The sequence below is a fragment of the Temnothorax nylanderi genome, unplaced genomic scaffold (genome assembly GCF_030848795.1).
Source record: "Temnothorax nylanderi isolate EJ_2023f unplaced genomic scaffold, tnyl_v1.0 TNYL_tig0268_pilon, whole genome shotgun sequence".
NCBI classification, from domain to species: domain Eukaryota; kingdom Metazoa; phylum Arthropoda; class Insecta; order Hymenoptera; family Formicidae; genus Temnothorax; species Temnothorax nylanderi.
Window position 1 is genome coordinate 159,018 of NW_027249330.1, and position 20,287 is coordinate 179,304.

Genomic DNA, 20,287 nt, shown 5'->3' on the forward strand with positions numbered 1-20,287 from the left:
GTGATTTAGGAACTTGTGAGCGCCATCCGTGGCCCAGAGACTATTGGTTAGTGTTTGAGAATGAGCTTGGCTGATAGAATGCTAACACACGGATGAGTAGATCATACAACGGGGTAATTGAAATGAACAGATCGGCACTGAGTTTCAGGATTTATTTCTTTCACAGAGTTGTAAATCACTATATACACTATATACACTGCGTTAAGTACTAATTAACTGAGCGTGAGCGGTTTATACAATAACGATGAGTACCGTGCTAAACTGATTTACTTGCGTAGAGTACAACGTGAGGCCGTTGAATCGTTCCGATTACAATCAGCAGCCACGTGGCTTTAGAAAATGAGACGTTTCACCAGATTAACCAACGAGACACTGGACCTCAGTTTAATTAATCCGCGTAACAATCTTAATGAGGTCCATTGGCCTCAAAGATGAGGTTTATCCTTACTGAGTGCCCGACAGAATAAATGATTACGCGAGCGTTAGAATTTAGACTGCCATTTGTTCACGAAAGCAAGAGAGTAACTGCCGGAATGCCGGCGATATCGGCAAGGCGAAGGCCGGAGCATGCTAGCATCACGTGCCATCGCTATTCGAAACGATCCGCACGATCGTCCAGGAGGTGCTGCCACCTCACTGGGCTTGACTACCGCACTCCTGAACATTTCTGCCCGCCATCAGCAACCGAGTTGATGATGTCCCTTGAGTGATCTTTAATAAGTTACTCAGGATGATACACTGGCAGCACAGCAAGCTTGGTGATGGGCCTGGTGAGTGTAGTGGTAGCGGTTTTCAGCTGTACCACCCTAGTGAGGCCATCCTTGCCCGGCATTAATGTTAGGACACGGGCAAGAGGCCACTTGCAGGGAGGAAATCTCTCATCGGTGAGCAAGACTAATGAGCCTGGCTTAATGAGATTTGAAGGATGATGCCATTTTGAGATTGCCTGCTGTCGTTGTAGGTAGTGAGCTGACCATTGAGACCAAAATTGCTGAACCTTCTGTTGAATGAATTGCCATCTTGACAACCTAGAAGTAGAGAGATCAATAAGTGAAGGTTCTGGTATGGCAGTGAGGGCTGTTCCAATGAGAAAATGTCCTGGTGTGAGGGCTGAGATATCTTCCGGGTCGTCGCTGAGAGGCTCCAGAGGTCTTGAGTTGAGTATAGCCTCGATTTGCGTGAGCAGCGTCATTGACTCCTCAAAGGTGAGCCGCGTTTCACCCACAGTGCGCCTTATATGGAATTTAATGGATTTCACTGCAGCTTCCCACTTTCCTCCCATATGCGGGGCAGCAGGTGGGTTGAAACTCCACTGAGTTCTATTTTCTGTGAGCATTGCCGTGATGAGTTGATTTTCTTGAGTATATTGAGTGAATAACTTCCGAAGCTCCCTGTCGGCTCCAATAAAGTTTGTTCCGCAGTCTGAGGTCAAGGAGGCAGGCACTCCCCTTCTCGAAGTGAATCGTCTATACGTTGAGATGAACCCTTCCGTTGAGTAATCGGAGACGACCTCTAGATGTACGGCTGATGTAGTGAGACACACAAAGACACAAATCCATGCTTTGTAGGTTTTTGCTCCTCTTCCCTTGGTAGTCTTAAGGATGATTGGCCCTGCATAATCAAGTCCAGTGTGAGCGAATGCACGTGAGGGTGTGACTCGGGTCAGAGGTAGTTGGCCCATCAATTGATGAGCACGGATCCCCCTTTGCCGAGCACACACCACACACCGCAAGATGTGGGATTTGACAGGAGCTCGTCCACCAACTATCCAGTAAAGTTGTCTGATATGAGCCAACGTGAGCTGAGTGCCTCCATGCATGGTAGATCTGTGCGCTTGATCTATAATGAGTTCAGATAACTTTGAATCACGAGGCAAAATTGCTTGGTGTTTACCTTCGTACGTGAGTGCAGCGTTATTGAGACGACCACCCACTCTAATAGTGCCCTGATTGTCGATGAACGCTGTGAGGCGACTAAATGGGTGAGATGTTGGCAACAGAGAGTTGGAATGTAACACCTTGAGTTCGTGAGTGAAAAAGGCAGCTTGAGTGGCATTGATCCAGAAAGTTCGTGCCCTTTCCATGTCAGCCAGGGTAATGAGACTAGCTGGTGATGAGTTGAGCTTGCGTTGTAACCGTGAGCAAAATCTGAAACAAAGAGCTGTGATTCTGAGTAATTTATTGAGGGTTGAGTACCTATAGATGAGATCCCAATGATATTCTTGAGCTGATTGAGTCGTGAAAAGCGAGGTTCCTGGACGAGACTCGAATGTGCATTGCCCGTCGAATTGAGTAGGTTGGGTGGGCCATGAGGTTTCAGAGGCTAAGATCCAAGGTGGTCCCGTCCACCAAAGTGCATGGGTTTCAAGTTGAGCCATTGTGACGCCTCTTGAAGCACAGTCAGCTGGATTGGCTGCGCTTGGCACGTATTTCCAATGAGCTCCTTCAGTGAGTTCCTGAATTTGAGACACCCTGTTGCGTACGTAGTCTTTCCAGCGAGACGCATGAGTTTTGATCCACGCGAGCGTTGCTTGAGAATCTGTCCACAGGTATTTGTCCCTGATGTCCATTGTGAGTGTGGCTAGGACATGCTTCATGAGTTTTGCCAATAGGAGAGCTGCCGTGAGCTCTAACCTCGGGATGGTTAGTCGCTTCAGCGGCGCGACCTTTGTTTTTGAGCAGATAAATGTCGATTGAGTACCTGTGGATGGTGTATATGCCGTCAAGTAAATCACGGCAGCCATGGCGAATTGAGATGCATCAGAAAAGCCATGAAGGTCCACTATTGAGCTGCTGGTTGTGTTGAACCAACGAGGAATTGAGAGCCTGGCCAGGCTGGTGAGATCCTTTCTGATGTTGAGCCAACGTGAGACGACCTGGAATGGTAGTGGATCATCCCAGTTGAGTTTGTGAAGCCAAAGTTCTTGAAGAAGCATCTTTGCTTTGATCACTACTGGTGAGAGAAAACCTAGTGGATCAAATATCTGGGCCACTTCAGACAATATGAGGCGTTTTGTGAATTGACCCTGGTGAGCTGGTAACATGGTTGAGACAGAAAATGTATCTTCCTGAGGCGACCATTTGAGACCGAGTAGTTTTGTGTTGCAATCGTCAAGTGAGACTGAAGAGTGAGCGACTGTTTTCGATGAGATTGCCTTTAGGAGTTCAGGATGATTGGAGTGCCACTTTGCTAGAGGAAATCCGCCCGCATTACACAGATCTCTGAGTTGATGAGCTATTTTGATGAGATGTTTGATTGTGTCTGATCCACCGAACATGTCGTCCACACATCTCCCACGCTCGATTGGCGGCAATGCGAGGGGAAACCTGTGGCCTTCATCCTTAGCCAGTTGGAGAAGAGTTCTCACTGCAAGGAATGGGGCAGCTTTCGTTCCATAGGTGACAGTGGTGAGGTAGTACAGTACTTCGTTGTATAGCTCGTCTATCCAGATGATGCGTTGCAAATCCCAATCGGATGGATGCACTTTGATTTGACGGTACATCTTGGTGATGTCAGTAGAAAATAGGTATCGGTGCTGTCGGATCCAGATGAGTACATCAAAGATGTTGAGCAACAGGTTTGCTCCGGTGTACATGGTGTCATTTAGCGAGAAGCCCGTAGAAGTGGCACAAGACCCGTTGAACACTACTCTCAGCTTCGTAGTTTCACTGTCAGGTTTGAGTACTCCATGATGAGGCAAATAATAATGAGTTGAACTTCTTGATGTATTTGATGGGATTTTAGCCATGTGATCGAGTTGTTCATACTCTTGCATAAACTGGGTGTAAAGTTTCTGAAGTTCACTATCTCGTTTGAACCTTTTGAGAGTTCCCTGTAGACTTCTACGTGCTGCCTCATATGAGTTTCCTAAGATACTAGTTGACAACTTGAATGGAATGCGGACGATGTATCGACCAGTAGAGTCCCGTGAATGAATAGTCCTGAAGTGAGTCTCGCACTCCTGTTCGTCTGTGGTGAGTGAAGCTGTGGTTGTCGTTGGAGGCTCCTCCTGAATCCAGAATTTCGTTAACAGTTCTTCTAGGTTGGTGTCCTGCTGGAGTACCTTGGTATGATGTGCCGTCCTTGTGTGAGTAGGGATTGTGGACCGAACTGGACCAAGAACGAGCCAACCAAATATGGATAATTGAGCAACTGGTGAGTCTGACGTGCATTTCTTAAGGTTAGGTTTGATGACTTGTCCATACGAGTCAGCTCCAATGATAAGATCAATTTCTCTTGGTTTGAGAAATTCCGGATCCGCCAGTTTTAGATGTTGAAGATGAGGCCAATCTTGTTGAGGGGATTCAAATGTTGGCAGAATCGTTGTCAGTGTCTTGAGTATGTGAGCACGGACGGTGACAGCTGCGTGAGAGTGAGTTGAATGCAGACTGAGGTCAACCACTCCCTTGGTTTGAGTTGTTTGGTTGCCACCAATTCCAGTGATCGAAACTGACGAATGTTGTCGCTTGAGTGAGAGCTGAGTGACGAGCCTTGAGCACTGAGTTGCCTGGTTGACGATTGCAACATCGCCTCAGCATGTTGTTGAGGGTGATGAGGTTGAAGTAGCCGCTACTTGCTGAGAGGGTGAGGTGGTCGGCTGTGTCGGTGTCGATGAAGTTGAGTGAAGCATGGTGTGATGTCGAGCAGAACATGTTTTGCACCCTTGAGTTGATCTGCATGCACGAGCGTTGTGTCTGCCAAGACAATTATAGCAGAGGCGTTTTGTTTCTGCAATTCCCTTTCGTTGTGCAGGCGTGAGTTGCCGGAACTTTTCACAGGTCACTATGAAGTGATTGGCGTTGCACATGTCACAAGCATAGGGTGCCGGCTTGGACTGATTGGCTGATGAGGACGGCGTGGTTGGTTTTGAGGACGCGTGGTGAGCAGTTGCCTTTCGTTGAGTTGGCTTTGACTGAGCATTAGCGGCCTCCACTCTTTCCAGTGCCCTTGCCTTGGCAGTGAGAAACTCCATGAGTAGCTCAAACTTGGGAAATTCTTGAGAAGCACCGAGTGAGGTTTCCCATGCTTCTCTTGTGTCACTGTCCAGGAATCTTGATACGTGATGCACTAACATACAATTTCCCAGCTGTTCTGAGATGCCTAACGACTGTAAGGCGTTGGTTGCTTCGGTCACCGTACTGATGAGCTTCGTCAGGGATGACGCGTTTTTGTGAGCGGGCGTTCTGATGCTGGACAGCTGATCGAGATGTGCTTGTATTATAAGGCGTTTATTTTCATAGCGCCCGATAAGTAGTTCCCAAGATGGCATTAATGAATCTCCTGTCATCGAAAGATTTTGTATGAGCTGGGCCGGTGAGCCCTTCAAGGACGATCTCAAATAATGTAACTTCTCGACATTAGTTAATCGTGAACTGTCCATGATTACGGACGAAAAGAGCTCCTTGAATTGTGGCCACGCTGTGTAGCTGCCATCAAAACTTGGTAGTGAGATTTCTGGCAGCCTCGGATGAGCAGGGCGATTCAATTGAGTAGTCAAATTTTGCGTGAGGAGTGGTTCAGTGAGTTCATGCTTGAATTGCGTCAGCGTCTCTCTGCCTGAACAAACCAGAAGTGTCTCGTTAAAGTGCACATTGTTGCTGAAGTATTCATGGTCCAAGAATGATTCCGGCCATGCTACTTCAAAGTAGGTATGTTCCTTGAGGAACGCTTTGTGCAGCTCCTCCAGTTGAGTAATTTGAGCCGTCACTCTTCCAAGAGAAGTCTCCGTTGCTGAATCAGGGATAGATTCCACAAGCTTCCGAATTGATTCCACTCGACACATCTGGGTTCTGCATTTTAAGTAGAGCTCTGCTGAAAGGCGAGCTGGGGATTTTGTACGTTGAGACGTCCTTGACGGTTCTGTTTGCTCACTAGTCTTAGTTTGTGATGGTACCTTGAGTGTTTGTGTCGGAGTGCTACGTCCGGAATCCATGGGTTTGTTGACATCTTTTTCTGACATGTTGAGCGTGAAGGATCGTTCGAGAACCGTGAAATGGCGGCGCGCACCGACACTGCGTACCGCGATTAACCGAGAGTCACTGAATTTTCACTCCTTTCAATCCCCGTTGTATCCGGCTCGAAGGACCAAATGTTTGAGAATGAGCTTGGCTGATAGAATGCTAACACACGGATGAGTAGATCATACAACGGGGTAATTGAAATGAACAGATCGGCACTGAGTTTCAGGATTTATTTCTTTCACAGAGTTGTAAATCACTATATACACTATATACACTGCGTTAAGTACTAATTAACTGAGCGTGAGCGGTTTATACAATAACGATGAGTACCGTGCTAAACTGATTTACTTGCGTAGAGTACAACGTGAGGCCGTTGAATCGTTCCGATTACAATCAGCAGCCACGTGGCTTTAGAAAATGAGACGTTTCACCAGATTAACCAACGAGACACTGGACCTCAGTTTAATTAATCCGCGTAACAATCTTAATGAGGTCCATTGGCCTCAAAGATGAGGTTTATCCTTACTGAGTGCCCGACAGAATAAATGATTACGCGAGCGTTAGAATTTAGACTGCCATTTGTTCACGAAAGCAAGAGAGTAACTGCCGGAATGCCGGCGATATCGGCAAGGCGAAGGCCGGAGCATGCTAGCATCACGTGCCATCGCTATTCGAAACGATCCGCACGATCGTCCAGGAGGTGCTGCCACCTCACTGGGCTTGACTACCGCACTCCTGAACAGTTAGACCTGGCCGTATTTAAGCTGCTATGCTTGAGAGCCACAATTTATTTTAAAAAAAACCGTCATCGATGTGCTGAGCAAGCACGCGTGGGCCGTGCCGCTCAAGGGTAAAGGCGGCAGCGAGACAGCTGACGCTATCGCTGAGATAATTCGAGATAGCGGGAGGTGCCCTAGTAACCTACAAACCGATATGGGGAAGGAATTTTACAATACCGACGTGCAACGTCTCGTGAGAAAACACGGCATTAATCATTATTCCACGTATTCGGTGATGAAGGCATCGGTCGAAATTACAAGTGGGTCGACGCGTTATCGCGACTCGTGTCGGATTACAACGTGCGCAAGCATCAAACGATCGGCATGCGACCCATCGACGTTACCCCCGCGATCGCCGAAAGACTCTTGGCTACGGTGTACAGCGCGATAAAGATCGCGGGTCCGGCAAAGTTTAAAGCGGGCGACTCGGTACGCGTCAGCAAATACAAGACAATTTTCGAGAAGGGTTACACGCCGAATTGGACCACCGGGGTGTTTAAGATCGTTAAAGTGCAGTGTACCAATCCCGTAACCTATCTACTCGAGGACTATCGTGGAAAATCCGTCGCTGGAGCGTTCTACGAGCAAGAGTTGCATCGCGCGACTTATCCGGATGTGTATCTCGTGGAGAAAGTACTGCGCAGGAGGGGCGACGAGGTTTACATGAAATGGCTGGGATTCGATGGATCGCACAACTCTTGGATACACAAGGACAATGTTATTTAATTCGTGCAAACTGTATTTTATTCTTAACATAAAAAAAATATACATGTAAAGTGTTTGAAATATGAAATACATGTACGATATCTTTATTAATATCCTTTCTAATACAATACGTTATCCACTCGAGGACTATTGTGGGTTTCGTGTTTATCAAGGCGCCATAAACAAATTTTTTTTCTTGGAGAAGGGGGCGGTTATTGCGTAGACGTATCTATTTTGCACTATTTTTTTACAACGCAGTACGCAAGACAAAGGAAGAAATGCAAAACAAAGAAAGAAATTACCTTTCAAGATTTAGTTGGAGCGAGAGAGAAAGCAAAGGGTATATAACGAGGTATGAAGCGCGTCAAGCCGCAGTAGTATGATTTGAAAGCATATGTGCAGCGATACATCGGTCGAAAAGTATTGCGGTTTCTTCATTATTTTATGGTTGAACATTATCACGTGCAAGTGCTCTGTAAAAGAGACTCTGTGAAGTGATTCATTTGTGTGCAGCGATCGAGACTCTGGTAAATGTTAAAATTAATATTAAAAATAATGGAGTGTGATGTGACATAATTTTGTGACACCATAATTTTTTTATACCAAAGGTTTCCGCAGTATGGAGGCGGTGGAAGGTTTCGGTCTGAGGCTCACGGGGAAGGATCTCTTCACGCTGGCCGACTTAAATTGGCTGAACGATGAAGTAATAAACTTCTACATGAATCTGTTGATCGCTAGAGGCACATCTTCCGACACGTATCTAAAAGTACATGCAATGAACACGTTCTTTTATCCGAAACTTCTGTCGAGCGGTCACTCGTCTCTGAAGCGATGGACCAGGAAAGTTGACATATTCGCACAGGATCTTATAATTATCCTTATACATCTGAACGGTCACTGGTGTATAGCGATAGTAGATTTCCGCGATAAATCGATTGTATATTATGATAATATGGGTGGCGATAATCCGAAATGTCTAGCGGCGCTAAAACAATATGTACAGGAGGAGAGTCTGGACAAGAAAAAACACCCTTACGATATGAGTGATTGGAAATTTCAGTCCGCCAAGAACATTCCACAACAGATGAACGGTAGCGATTGTGGCGTGTTCTCTTGTATGTTTGCCGAGTATGTCTGCGCAAATAAAAAAAATTACATTTACTCAGGACGACCTGCCGCGTTTTAGAAAGAAAATATTTAAGGAAATAGTAAATAGAAAACTTTTGTAAAAATTATATAATAAAAAATATTTGAAATATAAAATACAAAAAATGTGTGATTAATTACATACATACATACGTACATACATACATACATACATACGTATATTATATTACATATGTTGCATACATTGCATACATTGCATACATTAATCTTCACTGTTCCTTTTCATCGATATCAAACTCGCTATCACTCATTTCACGCAGGCACTTGGCAGTTTTATCCCATATGGCGTAATCACCATCACTGTTCCTAGATACTGTGAAGTTAATCCTATCCCACCGTTCCTTGAGTTTATCGCAAAACGCGTCTACGTCATCAGCGCTCATGTTACGACATCTCTTTGAAATTTTATATGGAACTCCACTCATATACCGTTTCGATCTGCTACCGAAAGCTATCATTGTTCGTATCCACAGTTCTTCCCGCACACATGGATTTCCGATCCCTCTTCGCAGAGGGTACGTCGTCAGATTCCAGCTACCGTCCTCCTTCAACGCCTGATTCCAGCGATTCTGCTCCCCCGCTCTATCACTATATAAGTTCGGCGATGGAGTCGCTCTGTTTTGCAGCGAGTCATCATCATCGGAATCGGACGCCCACATTAAATTTTTGTCTTCCATTGTCCCGTTTAATAGTGCGAAATTGATCAAACATGGAACAATCCGAGCAAACCGAACGCGATCTATTGAAGCTGTCCTCGGAATCGGACCCCCACATTATATTTTTTCTTTCATTGTCCCGTTTTTAATGTGAAGCGAAGAAAAATAAAAAGTTTCACGTATATATAGTTTTGTCACAATCTTAAAGATTCTTTTGCAGCAGTTAGATCACATTACATTACGTTATACTACATACATACATACATACGTATATACATTATGTTATAAAGGTATTCGATAATGTCCCCACGGTAACGTATCGGTCGAATCCGGTACGATATATCGCTTATCGTCGTACGGACTCAGAGCGATTTTCGTCTTACGGATAGTGTACACTTTGTGCAATTTCGATCTTATGCATAACTGCGGTCAAGTCATTTCGATCTCATCGTTCAGACACCGCGTGTAGTCGTCGAACGTAATGGTACCCGCGATGACGTTGTTTTTAACACCTTTCGCTTTTTTAGTGCCTTTTTTACCATCAACTCGCAAGGCGTACATTTTCGCCCTAAGTCCAACGAATTCGGTCATAATGGCACCGTTGTTTTCGTCCTTCATCAGGCCCGGCACTTTTTTATTGACGAGAGACATACCATACGCGTAATCACTCGTGTCGAACCTGGCTATATCACGTTTCATGTTCTCGTACGCATCGTCGCACTCGATATGATAAATCAGACTGTCGGTGTACATAATTCTACACATGTCGCGGTACAGGGGAGACATGTACTCGTGGTGAAATTCGTATAGGCACACCTTCGACATGTCGGGGATGCACATGCCGACGTAGATCGGTTTGTCGAATTTCACCTCGAGTTTGCGCAGTTCAACGGCTACCAGATTTTCCGAAAACACGCTCCTGCTGTGGAAATTTGGTCGCGCGATCATTGCCTCCGCACCATATCGTCCGTTCCACTTTGTCAGTAATTTTACGTCGACGTAATTGCGTACATTTTCCATTGTTTTCCCGAAAACCGCGTTATTTATCAATTTATATAAATTTTTTTCAAACTCATTTTTGGCCAGTGTTCTAAATTTTGTATTGAGTTCGATGTAAGCGCGGAGCCACGCAGATTGAGCGAATTGCAATACGCGATGTATTTTTGTGACGCGAAGGCCGTGGTGCGTGCACTGCTGCAGGTTGCGATAATGGATGACATAACGCTTCTTATCGTACAGCGTGGCGAGAAGTTTGTCCTGCCGTTTGCCGGGCGGTTTATCGCGCGTCGGACAGAACGGTAGGTCAGCGTGCGCGTCATGTTTATTCTGCGGATACTCTAGATCGACCTCGAGAATATAACCCGTGGGCGAATCCGAAGCGATCGCGCTAAAGTCGAAATTCGAAACGTCTTCGACCTATCGAAAATCTGCGTAGGGCAGTGGCTGACACATCGCCCAGCCGTACAAGTTGTTTACATCGAAATACATCAGGTACGACAACGGTTTCGATGGATCGTACGACTGCATGTACTTGTTGTTGGCCCGCGCGTATCTGTTTGAACATTGACTCAAGCCACCGCGAATACCGCGTTCGATAAACATGACCATATCAATGTCGGTGAGCAGTTCGAAATTAACACGCGTATGTTTCAACATGGCGTCCCACGTAAAACCCGGTAAAGTGTAGTAGTACGCGGGATTAAGTCCATAACTCGCGATACAACTGTCGCGGAAATCTTCAAAAACGTCGGCCAAAAGCAAAACATCGGTTTTGAGGTATAGATCGCTGTATTCGCCTAGGGTTCGAACGGAGAATCGCTGCCAAACGTTCGCGGCGTGCGCGTAATCCCTCTCGGATACGGTGTCACCGGTCAAGGAACTATAAAATGAATCGCGCGGCGGTAAACACAAGTCCTCCAACTTTTCGATGCAACCCACGTATTCGTATGGAAAGACACCTTTTCGCGTCAATAATTCGAAATCATGGTCGAATAACGCGGAAAATTTGGAACGTATAATTTTTAACTTATCCTTATCGAGGAAGGATGCCAATTTTGCGAGACTCGTGCTAAGAAATTTGTACGAATCGATGAATCTTAACTTTATGTCGCTTCGCGAATCTGATCTTTCGGCGGTATCTTTAACGTGTTTCGTAAATGAGATGTACTTTTCTTTTGTTATCGGTAGTACATCGATCGAGCCTTCGAACGCGGCAGCTATCTCCGTGATAATAAAATGCGCGTCGTAGCCCGATAAATTGTGGAAAATTACGGGAATGTAGTGAGAATCTTTATAATTTAGGTTGCAGTTCGAATGTGCGGGACTTCTATAACGACCGTCAGGTGGATAGCGTACGCGATTATCATCCGGCGCGAACGGTTTTTCGCAAATGTGACATTGCGCCGCGCTGTGAAATGTCTCCCACTCGTCTCGCGTTAAATCTGCCATGCGAACATTATCGGACAAGATAGTCTTTACGCGATGCGCCAATCTTTTGAATTCCTCGGCGAACCACGCGACGTAATCATTATCGCGACGAAATCGATACGCGGATAACGAGTCGTCGTACGAGCACTGTACGTAGTATCCTATACTACATACCCGATGATGTTGATAGGCGTATGACGCGTGTTCCGTCTCCGGTTGTGTCTTCTTCAGCACGCACTCCAAGTCGGCGTATACGACATATGGAAGCCGCTCTTTCCTGCTGTGGTTCTTGAAGCTAAGCCACTTGTCGTCCTTGCTCGGTAGACGGATGGCACAGTTGTTTACCTCTCGGCAGTCTGCCGTGTGAGACTGCAACTTGTCGCTCGAACTAAAATAATGTAGACATCTGCAAAAAAAACACAAATATTATAAATTTTTATACAAAAAATATAAAATGATATATATATTATTAAAAGAAGTATAGGTACTTACCGATCGCAAATGTATTTCCGACCATGGTGCTTGCTCAATTGTGAGCTCACGAGGCGGGATAGATGCTTGATCCACGCAAAATGTCCCACATTGTCGTCTCGTGGGTCCTGCACGTACAGCAGATTCACGTGTTTATCACTCTTCCGGTTGGTAAGCCGTATTGGAAGAACGTTTGGCGTCTTCTGTCCCTCGATGGTATACACATTGATCGACACGTCGTTGAGTCGTTCGAACTTTTTAATTTGACTCAACGTCATTGTAAATTCAATGTCTCGTAAATTCAATACTGTTGTATAATGAGGGTACAAGGATTCCCGTTCTGAATTTCTTTCGGCTGGATGTAAGGCGGCGACCACTGACCACGCAAAACACGCATTGTCCATAGATTGCACGTTGATCACCGCTCTCGTCGTTTTAATGTCTTGAGGCAATTTCAAGTGACACTCCGCGCGCAAAGGATTGTACCTGTTGACGTTCACCGTCAAATTGAGGATTCGCGACAATGCCCACCCACTGTCGCGTTCCTGGAACTCCTCGAGGGACGCTAATGTAGGTTCGATAACATGCCGCTCGTACCACTCGCGCAAGTTCGATGTACGACAGAGTTCTTTGTTTTTTGTGTTCAGTCTCTTATTGTCACGTTTATGGCCCGCCACAAACTCCCCGTTGAACGCGATGTTCACTTTGACACAGTTATGCGTTTTTATAATGTCTCGCACTCGCTCGAGCACTACGCTGCCGGCGTCTTCCAAAAAACTGTCGCGGTTCTATGTAGTCTGCATTAATTACCGCGCCGGTTATTATACGCGTTTTGAACGCGGCATCGATCTCTCGCCAAACAAGTTTTGCCGCGCGCGTGTCGCCACTGCTACCGGTGTCCGCATAATCACCACCGCTATGGATAAAATGTCTTTCCAATCGTATCTTCGCACCCTCGAGTCGCGCGATTCTGGCAACCAACGAGCCTATGCCCGATCGAGAGCCGCAAACGTTTGGCACTACTGCGTGCCTCAAGCTGCTCGACGAATTCCGCGCATTTCAGCGCCTATGTGAAAAATTCACCCAAGGTAGTGACTTGGTGGGACAGCTCCAATAGATTGCGTTCGGTTTGCTCGGATTGTTCCATGTTTGATCAATTTCGCACTATTTTTTTTATTAAATCGCTTCAGGCCTCTACCTGTTTTTTCGTTGGCATTCACCGCAATTCTTAATCAACGGGGCGGGACCGTCGATGTGCGTTTGCTGCCACGGTTGATTGTAATGTTCGTCACAGCGACGATAGGTCTGAACCTCCAAATCCGCCTTTATATGCTCCGGAAGCTTGTCCTACTCGTAGTGGACATGATCGCCGCACATTTGCAACAGAACGGCTTTCGGCACGAATTGCAGCTGTTCGACGCTAAAATCGCGAATATCCGAAGGTCTCGAGAGCGACGAACATCTTTGCGACTGAGCGATTCGCGGTGCCGCGCACCTATTGCGTCCCACGTAAAACCCGGTAAAGTGTAGTAGTACGCGGGATCAAGTCTATAACTCGCGATACAACTGTCGCGGAAATTTTCAAAAACGTCGGCCAATAACAAGACATCGGTTTTGAGGTATAGATCGCTGTATTCTCCTAGGGTTTGAACGGAGAATCGCTGCACATATGCTTTCAAATCATACTACTGCGGCTTGACGCGCTTCATCCCTCGTTATATACCCTTTGCTCTCTCTCTCTCGCTCCATCTGAATCTTGAAAGATCATTTCTTCCTTTGTTTTACGTACTGCGTCGTAAAAAATAGTGTAAAATAGTTTAGTCTACGCGATAACACCCCCTTTTCCTAGAAAAAATTTGTTTACGGCGTCCGCAAAACATGTCCCGACAGGTTCGATGCGTCATCGGGTCGATCATCGTCGAAGACGTCATTTCTTCCTTTGTTATGCGTACTGCATCGTAAAAAATAATGTGAAATTGTTTAGTCTACGCGATAATACCCCCTTTTCCTAGAAAAAATTTGTTTACGGCGCCCGCGAAACATGTCCCGACAGGTTCAATGTGTCAAAAAAATATGTAAAAGAAGAAGAAGAATAAAAAAGTAATTTTTAAGTATAAATCATACTATAATTTCTTCGCACGCATTTCCATTTGAGCCGTATATGCGACGTCCGCCAGAACTCCGGCTGCTTGAGTTTACAAACAAATATCGCATACCGTAACATAGGAACGAAGCGCCGATGTTCTAGCGGACGTCGGCGCTCGCCTTTGTAGTGCGAGACGTATATTGCGACTATCATTATATTTTTATACACCGTCATTATATTTTTTTCTGGCGACTTCTCCGTTCTGCAACCGTCATTGAATTCAGTCTCATCGAGTCCGCGCAAAGTGGTAGACGTGTGTTTTTTTTGTGATGTCTCCGCGCCTTCCCCTGCAAGACGCTGAGAACATTGAGGAGAGCGAAATTCAGGGGCTGGATCTCGATGCTCCCGCGCCCCCGCTCTAGACAGCTCAGGTGGACACGCCACCTGCGCCCCCGCTCCCGGCAGCTCAGGTGAGCACGCCACCTGGCATCGGACGCGCGCGGGAGCAGCTGTTCCGCCTGGCGGAGGACCGGGAATTTCGTCATATCGCTAACGAGGCGCTGGTTGCCTAAGCGAACCGCGTAGCGAGGGCTCAGGTAGGTTTTCCTATCCGCCGCCCTGGTCCCCAAGATCCGCAAGAGTCATTGCTGGCTGCGCTAAGACGAAGGGAGGGCCGTGGCCATATGGGGCCCCCCCTCGTCGAAACTAAGGTAGGATTTCCCACGCGGCTGCGGCGCGAACGCGGACCCCGCGGCGCTAACGCGCACCCCCACGCGGACGCCGCGGCGCAACCGCGAACGCGGACCCCCCACGCGGCCCTACTTGCGCACGTGAGTCATACACGTGGTATGTCAAGGTCATCCCCCCTCCTCCTTCCCCGCGTAATCCGATACCCCCCCTGTAATCCGATACCCCACCCGTAATCCAATACCCTTGTGTAATCCGATACCCCCCTCCCTCTCTCCCCGCGTTATCCGATACCTCCACCCTCCGCCCCGCTTACCCCCCCCCGCGCAATCTGATACCTCCCCTCCCTCACCCCCCCCCCCCTCGGAGCTCCCGAGTTCGAACTCCCCTATTATAACTACTAGTATATAACAATAAAGTTTGAATCAATAAATATAATAGATATATGTTTTTTGTTAATTAAAAACGTTGAATAACAAGTGTTCATCTATACTAATATATAAAATTCTTATAGGTGGTGTGTGTTTGAACATTATTAACTTAAAAACTATTGGACCGATTTTGAAAAAATTTATACCAACATGTTCCTTGAAATCTCAGGAGTGCTATAGGGCAATTTAATTTGGCGGTTTTTTTTAAAGTGATATTTTTTAATTTATAGCATTTTTGTGGATTGGTGTGTATGTATGTTTGCTTTTATATCTCGAAAAGTTTAAAAAAAAAGAGTACTTAATTATAGTGTTTTTTAAACTTCTTAATGTAAGCTAAATGCACTTGCAATTTATTTTGGTTGATCTTTTTTTATTTTTAAAACTGATCGTTTCCAAATTAAATACCACTCATCTGTATATATAAGTGTCGAATGTCTGTCTGTCTGTCTGATTGTGAACTACTCATTTATTAATGGGCCGATTCTCTTGCAAAAGGTATCAAAATTTCTCTAATTTCTCGGGGATGGCGGCGATGGGCTTCGATTTTTGTTTTACCGATTTTCTTGACACCGGGAGCAAAATTTTTCTAATTTTTAGGGGATTTTGACGATGGGTTTAATTTTTTTAAGAGAAAGCTTTGTTTTCGTGAAAAATTTTAGCACCGGTCTCAAGAAAATCGGTTTGCAAATTACTCATTTATTAATGGACCGATTTTCAATGTTCTAAAACGTCGAAAAATCATAATTTTTAAAAAATGTCTGTATGTGTGTACCTATGTATTCCACCCGCTGAGGATGATCCAAGAGGAAGCATTAAAGGACCGATTTTCTTGAAACCGGTGCCAAAATTTTTCACGAAAACAAAGCTTTCTCTTTAAAAAAATTAAACCCACCGTCGCAATCCCCGAAAAATTAGAAAAATTTTGGCACCGGTTTAAAAAAAAATCGGTCCTTTAATGCTTCCTTTTGGATTATCCTCAACGGGTGGAATATATAGGTACACACATACAAACATATTCGGGGATGGCAACGATGGGTTAAATTTTTTTCTAAACCGATTTTCTTGAAACCGGGGCCTAAATATTTCACTTACCGATTACCGATTTTATTCCTTGGTTTTCCAGGGCGTTTTTTAAGTGAAAAATCGAGGTTCTGTGTACATTGCGAGCGAACAATCCCGAAATTCTTGAAAAAACGCCCGGGAAAACCAAAGGATGATGTCGCTGATCGGTAAGTGGAATATCGGAAAAGCGGAAATGACTCAATAGTGTGAAACTCGAGTTGAAAAAGACCGGTTACGACATGTTCAATCAAGGAAAACATTTATGCGGTCCGATTTGAAATTAGAGGCATTTAGTTATGATTTAAATTACGAATATCAATTTCATCCGAGAGTAATAATTGGGAAAATGGATGCAATATGTGATCATTGTCAAGCAAAAAAGTTTAAAACTTAAGCACCTGGAATGTGTTGTTTAAGCGGAAAAGTTAAACTACCGCCTTTAAATCAACCACCCGACACACTCCTTATGTTTGTCCACAATAAGGATATTGAAACACAAATGAAGTCGTTTGAAGAAAAACGAAGCCCGGGTAACCAGCTAGTTTTTACATACAAATAGTTCGGACGCTGACTAACATTATAATTGCATTATAAAATAGATTTAATTCCAAAAATTTATTTCTAGATAAAAAGCAAAAAATGGTGTGTTATATGTTTACCATAAGTGCTATTTCGAAAAATAGTCACTTCATATGAAGGCCAATGTGTATTTGGCTCTTCATTTTTTTTAATAGCTGTTATCAGCTTATCACGCTGAAAAGGTGGCCAGTAACAACATTTATTAAAAATCCACGAAGTTGGTACGGCTTCAACTAAATTTTCGTCCGTAAATTGCACCACTGTCCGCGATGATCCCGGCATTTTTATCTAAATAATAAAAGATCAAAAGCATTATTCAAATCTATTGACAACGAAGGAGAAAAGCTGCGACAGAAAGAAACAGTCGCGTCATACAAAAATTAAAAACTTTACTTTTCATTTTTAAATTATAAGGTTTGCATTTTTATGTTTGTTAATTAAAAATTGGCCTCCGTCGAAAATCATATAACAAGTATCACAAATTTTGTATAGATAATGAAGAAACAGTAAACACCACAAATAACTTGACTACTGTATGCGATTAATCGTAAATAAACTATTTTGAGTGTAAAAGGGGAAATACAACATACTGGTTTTTATATTTTAATTTCAAACATTTATATGCAATTTGTTCTAAATTCTACATTTGTAAGTTTCCGAGATCATTAACTAAATAAATTCCCAATTTAGACGACTTGCAAGGTTCAGAATAAAAATCAGTGAGTGACTTATATTTATGTCCAATTACAAAAGTACCTTCATTATTTGAAGCAAAATTTCTAATAACTACAATAGTTCCATCAATTAAAGAACAACAATTATCAGGTTCTTCTTTTTTTAATGTATAATTTTTAAACGTAACTTTACTGATTATAAATGTGGAAATTTGAATGTGAAATTATATCATTAATGAGTGGACCATTAAAATGCAAATTGTGAAGTTTACCATTAACTACATTTAATTGTTCATTACTATTAACACAAGAATTTTGTTCACTTATTCGACAAACAATTTGTTCCAATACTTTATCATTTTTAATCATTTTTAATATTGATTGCAGATAATTTTCAAATGGAAAAGCAGTAAACTCTAAAGTTCCAAATTTTACTGCATCATCATGAAGGTGTAATAAGTAATGAATGTTGATGGACGCATTTTCTTTGCCATATAGAATGATAAAGATATTAACAAAATATTTTAATAATGATTTTGCATAATTTGAGTAACAGTCCATGTGCTCTGAATTTGACAAAATTGTAATGGCTACATGCAAAGTTAAGAAATTAATGTATTTATCATAATTAAGAAATGATTTTAAAGCAACAGGTCCTGTATACAACAAAAATGTCCTAAATTCAGTTGCTTTCCATCTTTTACATTCAAATACAGATCGTGGTTTCCGCATGGTATATTATCTTTTTGAAGTTCTAATAATTTCGATAACTCAGACATTTCATTAAATGATAATTTAGATCGGAGTGTTCCAAAGCACCATAATTTAACAAGCAATTTCTTAACAATTCCCAGGAAAAGCATATGCATCGGATCTGATGGAAAATCTTTTACCATATTTATATTAGGAATTAATTCCAGAATAGATGTACTTGTATGATGACTTGGTTGTAATTTTAGTCTAAAACTTTCGTTTGTTCTTAAAGGAAAATTATTTGATTATGGATAGCTCACTCGATCGCGAATATATTCTCCTTTTGCTGTACATTTGGTGCAAGAATAATAACCCAAATGACCCTTTGTAAATGTAATAAAAGATCTAGCAGGTATGTCGCATATGAAAGCATTAATTTTAAATGGATAGATGTGACCATTAATTGTTATGCCATGAGTAGTCAAAGCTATTACTTCTTCCGTGAAATCTCTCAAATATACGTTTGCATCCGCAGGCTTTTCCTTCTCGTAATAAATTCCAACAATATTTACTTCATTGCAATTTTCAACTAAATTGCACAAAATAGGATACACTTGACCACTTGAACTCTTAAATAAAGGGAGACCATCAATATTAATATTAACTTGTATATGTTGCAAATGTTGAACAGAATATCGCGACATAAAGTTGCTTGACACAGTTACTTAAACCGAAATGATAATACTGTCCTGGTCTTACGTCTTGTACATTAATTTTTCTGGGAGTTTTTAATAAGCTACGACTATCTGAAGGCAATTCCGGATATTTAGGTTTTATACCTGTTATCAATTCATTTAATGCAACATGAGATATGCAATTTTTAATAGCCCATTTTTGAAGCCATGATACAAAACTAGAATCATCGACGAGATTATCAGATGCAGGAGCATTAAAACAATATTATTCATTGCTTCGTTAATATCAGAATTGCTGCGATTTATTGACTCATTTTCTAAAACATCGCGTTCTTTAAAATTATTATTACTATTATTACTATTATTATTTACTTGTTTAGCATTACCCAAATCGTTATTTAATTCACCATTATTGCTATGGATATTCTGCGTTAATAGGAAATGATTGGAGACTTGTTTACAATCGGCATTTTTATATAATGAAATATTATTACCTGAAATTGAGGATGTGTTTTCTAATAAAGCTGAATTACAAGTACTCTGTATAACGTTAATTGCTGAATCTGACATTTTTTTAGCTCGTCGATAATAATCTCTTTTTATTTTCGGCATTTTCAAAAATTATTAATATATTAATGTATGTTCTTACTTGTTAATTTGTAATCTTTGCGGCCTGTCGATGTCTTTGTCAAAATTGCTGGAAAATAATTGGAAAATGTAGGCACAGATTTTTAAGGTAATATGTGTCATCGTAATATGACAATATAAACGGAATGTGTAACGTAATAACCCATTCGGCATGTAATATTTCAGAAACATTTCTGCAAAATTCCATTTGAAATATTACACATTTCATCAATATTTCAGAAATATTTCACGACCCTTTCTACAGCATTTCTGCAATGTTTTAATGTTCCCAATTATTTCAAATGCAACCTTGCTGAAAGATTTCGGCAATATTTCGGTAATATTACTGAAATATTTCTGAAACATATGTACGAAATATTGCAGAAACACTTCAGAGATATTTCAAATACATTTTACACTTAGAAAAATGTTTTGTATTAGCAAACAAAATTTTGTTACTGACGCAAAAACTATTTGTTAATATGTGAAAAATGCGCGCGTTTGTCCGAAGAAATCCGCCTTCTCAGCCGGTCACCCATCCAAGTAGTATACCGGCGCCTTGTTGCTTGACATCGATGATCGAACAGG

At 42.9% G+C, this 20,287-nt stretch overlaps 1 protein-coding gene and 1 pseudogene across 1 annotated transcript; one reads left to right on the plus strand and one right to left on the minus strand.

The window, feature by feature from the left end:
- Positions 1-138: 138 nt before the first annotated feature.
- LOC139780219 (uncharacterized) lies at positions 139-5,959 on the minus strand. The gene is made up of 3 exons (XM_071718752.1): positions 4,777-5,959; positions 1,894-4,530; positions 139-1,839 (listed from the first exon to the last, which is right to left on the minus strand). Exons 1-3 carry the CDS (start codon positions 5,957-5,959, stop codon positions 722-724), a joined length of 4,938 nt encoding a protein of 1,645 aa, XP_071574853.1. The 3' UTR covers positions 139-721.
- A 2,104-nt stretch (positions 5,960-8,063) lies between these two features.
- On the plus strand, positions 8,064-8,630 carry LOC139780220 (sentrin-specific protease 1 pseudogene; annotated as a pseudogene).
- The last annotated feature ends 11,657 nt before the right edge of the window (positions 8,631-20,287 follow it).